The 6,271-nt window shown below is 47.5% G+C and overlaps 1 protein-coding gene across 2 annotated transcripts; it reads right to left on the bottom strand.

The window, feature by feature from the left end:
- Positions 1 to 2,484: 2,484 nt before the first annotated feature.
- Positions 2,485 to 6,009, bottom strand: LOC120646134. 2 transcript variants are annotated; one of them, XM_039922839.1, is made up of 7 exons: positions 5,873 to 6,009; positions 4,703 to 4,807; positions 4,245 to 4,628; positions 4,098 to 4,171; positions 3,865 to 3,947; positions 3,700 to 3,778; positions 2,485 to 2,865 (listed from the first exon to the last, which is right to left on the bottom strand). In XM_039922839.1, the coding sequence occupies exons 2-6, from the start codon at positions 4,805 to 4,807 to the stop codon at positions 3,708 to 3,710; spliced, it is 717 nt and encodes a 238-aa protein (XP_039778773.1). In that variant the 5' UTR covers positions 5,873 to 6,009; the 3' UTR covers positions 2,485 to 2,865; positions 3,700 to 3,707. The 2 variants fall into 2 exon arrangements, with proteins under 2 accessions (XP_039778773.1, XP_039778775.1); XM_039922841.1 differs by lacking the exon at positions 2,485 to 2,865 and adding an exon at positions 2,891 to 3,411.
- Positions 6,010 to 6,271: the final 262 nt, after the last annotated feature.

Raw genomic sequence — 6,271 nt, 5'->3', positions numbered from 1 at the left:
CGCCCCTCACGCCACCGCCTCCACAAGATGCAGTCGACGCCGTGCTCGAGCCCCGCCGTCCGCCACACCCGAGCCCGCTTGCCTCCGCACCCGCTCCTCGCCATCCCCCTATGCTCGCCGGATCTAAAGAGAGAGATGAGGGAGAAGGTGAGAGAGTACACCACTGGCGCGCCCGCATCCGCCCTCGCCGCACCAGCGACCCCACCCCGCCGACGGGCCGATGCCGCGGGAGGCCATCGTGCCCCGCCGGGCGAGGCTGGACCGAGGCCGCATGGCGCGTGCGCGCTCGGACCGGGACCGCCTGTCGCGCCCCTGGGAGGCCGGACCGAGACCGCCCGCCGCGCCCTGCCTCTGGGCTCTTCGGCGGCCGGACCAGGGCCCTGCCGCGTGGTCGGATAAGCCCCATTACAAGAGAGAGATCGATGAGGGAGAGGTGAGAGAGATAGAGGATGAGGTGAAGATGATAAGTTTGAACTGGTGCGAGCACAAATAGTGCGCGCAGCTACTCCCCGGCTGCCCGCCCACTGCTTTCAAAATTTCTAGGGGCGGGCGATGGGATCACCCACCCCTACAAATGGTATTTGTAGGGACGGGTCGCCCCCTCACCCGCCCCTAAAAATACATCCATTTCCAGTGGCGGGTGGGGGGCTAATCCGCCCCTACAAATTAATTTTCAGGGGCGGGTCAATTGCTACAGTGCATCAGGTTCATTTGTAGGAACGGATGAAAAAAATGATTCGCCCTTGAAAAAACTGGGTGTTGCTACAAATCATTTTTGTAGTAGTGAGTGTCATCGACATAGTTACCAAGACCGTAAACTATAGGTACCACATTTCATGGCACTCTTCATTCTCTCTCTTCATAATAACTCTATCATATCAGTAAATTTAATGCCCATACACTCCTAGGACACTCCTATTTGGACTATGGTTCAAACTAGGATGAAACATATCCCCTCAACGCATAGTTTCAGCTATATATTATTATTTTCTAGGTTACATGCAAGACACAAGTTATTTTCTAGGTTACATGCGAGACACAAGTTGTCTAGATAACAGTGTACATAGGATTTCATCTTATGAAACATATTTCTCCTCTCTCTTTATTAATACGCCGCCACAACATCAAAATGCTGATATAGTAGTCTATTTAATGCCCATAAAACTCGCACCAGAAATTGCACCGCAGGAGTTGGAAATGTTTTCCATGAGCTCGTGGACCACAACATACGGAATAACTTGCCACTATGGTCGCCTCGTGACAATAGCGAGGGACCGCGCACCACCACGGCACCACCTCTTCTGCTTGTCTCTTTTGTGTTTACTCTTGTTAGAATTGTCATATACGGTCTCTGTCCATGATATAGCTATTTTTAGGGGTTTTTTTTCAAAGTCAACATTTAGACTTTTATCATGGATAGTAAAAGAATCTTAAAGAAACCAAAGCTGAAGATAAAAATTTTTAACATTGACTAAGTCAAAAAGTTGTTATATATTGGGACGAAGCTAATATAAGTTTTAGGATTAAAATCTACAATGCAAAACGTTGTATAGAAAAAACATAGCGCACGAATAATACACGGATAGCACTTTGTGCAGGTTTTGATATGTAGTATTGAGCACAATTTAGTTTTTGAGAAACCTAATTTAACCCTCTTAGTTTGCCACCGTTCCCTACATACATATTTTAAACAATAGCAGAGGCTGCTCTGTTCTACTATGTTTTCTCCAAACAGAGTAAGATCCTGCCCGCTATTCTGTTTTCTGGAAGCAAGCAGAGTAAATTTGTTCTTTTGGCGCGCAAACGTCACGTTGGGTGTTAGGCTAGTCTCAGTGGGAGTTTCATGAACACAGATACCTAAACTTGAAACTAGGTAACCGTGCCAGATGAGTTTTATGGTGATGAAACTCTCCTCACATCCCATGAAACTCCATCTTTCTTTCTCCTTACCACGTCAGCAAAATTGATAATATTTAATGTCATGAAATTTTACATGAAACCCCCACTGAGACTGCCCTTATGGGTTACTGCCCACTAGGATCAAGCCAACCAAAAAGACGCCCACGAGGTCACTGAGAAGTCAAAGTGCAGGTGGGCAGTGGGCAGGTTGTGGCCAACCGCAAACCCACAAAGCTTGCCGCAAATGATTTTTTGCAGATTTGCAGTTGCCCACAAGTTTAATCATTTAGGCAACAATCGTTTCGTGGGTTTTGCGGGATAAATTGTTAAACCCACATCTCCCGCAAAGACTCGGTGGTTCAAACCCACATCTCCCGCAAAGACTCGGTGGTTCGCAGGTGGCCGACGGCATCCGCACATACAAGGCATACTTATCTAGCTTTTACTTTATTTTTGCTCAACGCTGCAGTTGCATGCCCAAAAAGAAAAATATTACGTAATGCTTCCAAAAAATCATAAAAATATAGAAAAAATCACCAAAATAGAGCAAGCTAATACCAATGTCAGTTACGTATCATGAGCATGTGCTGAACGGAACTGTTATCTATCCTCATTTTACAAAACAGGTCAAATGAGATAGTTAATAAGAAAATCATCAAAGCAGAGCAGGCTAATCCCAGTGGCACCAAACAAGAACAAACTGATCCCATGTACATCAAACAAGAGCAGACCGGTACCAGTATCATCAAACAAAAGTAGACTAATACCAACAGGGACATCAAACAAGAGCAAAGAATGTGATCGCAGCTTGTTTGAGTGAGAGAGAGAGAGGGAGGGAGGGGGAGGGGGAGAGGGAGAGGGAGAGAGAGAGCTGCACAGTCTGCTCCGTTGTCCACTGATCGCAGCTTTCGACAAAGCATGATACTTCACCACTAAGGGCAATGGTCACCTTCTGTCAATTTGCATCTGTAAATAGTAACACCATCAAATTTCAGTATTCCATGTAATGAAATCTCAAAGCACAACAATAGTTTATCTACATGCATGTAGGAAATGCATCAAAATAAGATAGATGCTATCTCAGAAAATTAATAAGGTCAATGGGAAACAACATAAGTGCTCTACAGCCACCCAACTCAAGAGCAGCACCTCAGTGAGGAGAGATCCTGAAGGATTGGTACGATTACGATCATGTGAACAGCATTACTAGCATTTGAATTATAATGTTATCATTAGCGCAAAATGGACATGATAAATTGGAACATTCTGTTCTGCCAAAGACCACGATGAAGATACACGAAAATTGTCTGAACAATAACCAAAATTCATACTGAATGAATCAGACAACTTAACATTTTTTGGGGAAATTAACAAACATACTATAACAGTAAATTTACTTGCAAATTTGATAAAATACTCGACTATGAGCATATGACTATTCAGCTTTGTACTATGAGCATATGAACAAATTGAATCTCCCAGCCTAGGCACGCATTCGTTCAGAGCCACCACCTGCATACATATCAATTTGACTCTTTCACTCATAGAAACGGAGTACAAAGTATAAAACATCAAGATATCTAACCAGTAGCAAAATACTCCATTATGCAAAAATCAAAGAACTTGAGATGCCCATTTAGATTGCTGGCAGAATAATTTAGCTGGTAGCCAAATACAACTTGAGATCTACCACAAACAATAATTTAGCTGGTAGAAAGACACTTTAATCAAAATAAGAAAGCAGGGCAACATTCAGTTTGTCACACCTTAATCAAAATAACCGTCCAAACTTATACTCACCGATGTTGTCACAAAAAATGTCTGTTTTGTTGACGCCACACAATCTCATCTGAGCTGCCATCTTCAGCAAGAAGAATATCTGAAATTATACATTAGCTCAAACTTATTTCTATGCGATTGATCGGAGATATTGAATACGTCATGCTGAGACTATATATATAGTACCGCAGAGTGCAATATCACCAGCATGGTTTTGCTGGGCTGAAGCTTTCCTCTGGGTAAAATGCATCACCTTCACACCAAGGTATCTGATCATGCGAATACATACAATATATTCAATACATAACTACTCAATTCTATCAGTGAGCATGGTCGTGGAAAAGACACTAAGATAGGATGTTTGGTAGTAGTATTTAGTATCAGATATGAACTAGTAAACCATGTAATAAAGTGCGTACCTGAAGATGGCCTTGAAGCGGCACCATAGTATATGGAGGATCTTGAATAGGTACTTCACGATCGTTAGAAGAAACTGCACAGCCAGAGTTAGTTTTGGGCGCAACTTCCAACGGTAGAAGTAAAAAGCCGACGCAAAAGACACTAACCTTTAGGTCTCGTGCACAGAAATGCCAATATACTGTGAAGATTGTTGAGAACATCACACAGGAAATGAATAGGAGAGCCATGGGCAGGAACTCCATCATCTCAAAATGGGCAGCAACTATAACAAATAGTACAGACCACAATCCTCCATTTCCAGCTATAGCCATTGCATAGGGCGCTGATCTTGAAAATGTGGAGGCGGCAAGTCCTAGCAGTATGAAGAGTAGAGCAAGGAGGAAGAACATAGAAGAAATAGCAGCAGCTAAAGGGTAATCTCCATGTAGCTTCTTGATAAGGGAGTATGTGTCCTTCCATAGCATACTGGTGACTCCACCTAAACACATAGACTTGTATTCATCCAACCGCTTGGTGTATTCTTGCTTCACCTGCAAACAACCAAGTCACAACATTACTCGTAACCTACCAATTCTCAAAATAAATTGAACCAATCAAGTTATACCTCCTCCTCAGACATGTTCTTTAGTGTTTCTTCGTATTCCATCCTGCTTTTGTTAAGGTCACTGAATATCCTGTGCATACTGTCCACAGCTGACTGAAGAGCCATCTGAAAGCGATTAAGATTGTCACTGATCTGTCAAACCCAGCTCATTGCCCAATCCACCTACTGTTCTATGCATTTCTCCTCCCATAAGGCCATACCACTGTTTGCTTATCCTCTGCCCAATACCCTTGATTCTGCCAACCAAGCGCTACACAAGACATAGCTGAGCCTGCCTTCTCTCAGCCCCAAGACCACAACCACGGTCACACGCTGTTGTGATCAGTCGCCACCTGCAGTGTCCCGTGGGCACCAAGCAGTCAAGCACCACTCATCCACGTATGTGTTGCTGCACCTCCACTATACACCCTGATCAGCACAACGCAAACCTGACGCCATTCGTGCCCCATTACTTGTGCAATTGTGCTTCAGGCTCCTGGTGAGTGGTGCCGAGTGCAGACCACAACAACAAAACCCGCTGTCTCTCTCTCCAGCCGCGCCACTAGTGGCGACCACCAGCCGCCGCAAGCCAATCCCACTCGCCGCGCGCTGAAGCGCGAGCCATCACCGTCTCAACTCTCAAGGCACCGAAAACTAGGACGACCACGCCTTCAACTGCGGCTTTACCACCAGTAGTCGGCTCCCTCGCGCAGCGCCCTCCTGCACGCGCGCCATGTCGGGGCGAGTCGAGGACGCCGACGAGTGCGCTCGATGGTCCTCGCCCCAACTCGGCCGGACACGCAGGGCCGCCGCCGCGCCGCGGACAACCAATCTGCACACGTGCTAACACCTGGACGCGCGCCCAACTCCCTAGAAATCGACGTCATGCCGTCGCACCGCCCCGAGCTCTCTACTGCACCATAACCCAAACACGTACCGGTCATCTCTTCAACCCACCCCGACACCGACACCGACCACCGCCAGCCCCAGGCCCCCAGCCGCCCACCCATCCAACTGTCGCATGGTTCTTCTCCGGCTCGGCGGACCACCTCGCAGATCCGCCACCTTCCCCGGGATTCAAACTACTAGGCAGTAGGCACTAGCAACTGGCAAGCGCCGCGCCGCAGCTCCCAAGCCGCGCTCCAAACCCCGACGCCCAAAACCACAAGAAGGTGCGCTCGAGTTGATTACCTGGGCGCAGGTGCAGGAGGATCCGGTGAATTCGTCGGAGCGGCGCACCAGGGGAGCTCGTCAGAGAGACGGCGCGCCCGGTGAGGGTGAGGCCGGCGCGGCCTTCGCGCCGAGACGAAGCGGCGAGGAGAGCCGTGGCGAGCGGCGGCGAGCCAGAATGCGAGAACAAATAGTGGGGGCGGTTCAGGTTGTGTGCGGGGCCCACCTTCGCTGACGTCAGGTGGACCGCTGGGGCCAGCTGTCAGCTATCCTCCCCCTCTCCGGCCACCAATCCTATATATCTTCCGGTAGATTTTTTTTCCCACCTTCCAGTGTTTGAAATTCGTGCAATTATCTCCAACCGTTGGATCAATACATCCAAACACTAACCCCTCACCCTCTCTCCCCACCGTGCTCTCC

The sequence above is a fragment of the Panicum virgatum genome, chromosome 8K, assembly GCF_016808335.1.
Source record: "Panicum virgatum strain AP13 chromosome 8K, P.virgatum_v5, whole genome shotgun sequence".
In the NCBI taxonomy this organism is placed as follows: domain Eukaryota; kingdom Viridiplantae; phylum Streptophyta; class Magnoliopsida; order Poales; family Poaceae; genus Panicum; species Panicum virgatum.
This window is presented reverse-complemented; position numbering and strand designations above follow the sequence as displayed.

Bases quoted from the DNA above. Each gene is read 5' to 3' on its own strand.
- LOC120646134 (XM_039922839.1), bottom strand. From the start codon at position 4,807: ATGGCTCTTCAGTCAGCTGTGGACAGTATGCACAGGATATTCAGTGAC. The intron at 4,629-4,702 runs GTATAACTTGAT...GGTTGTTTGCAG, and splicing joins AGAACATGTCTGAGGAGGAG to GTGAAGCAAGAATACACCAA. The intron at 3,779-3,864 runs GTACTATATATA...GTATAATTTCAG, and splicing joins TGGTGATATTGCACTCTGCG to ATATTCTTCTTGCTGAAGAT.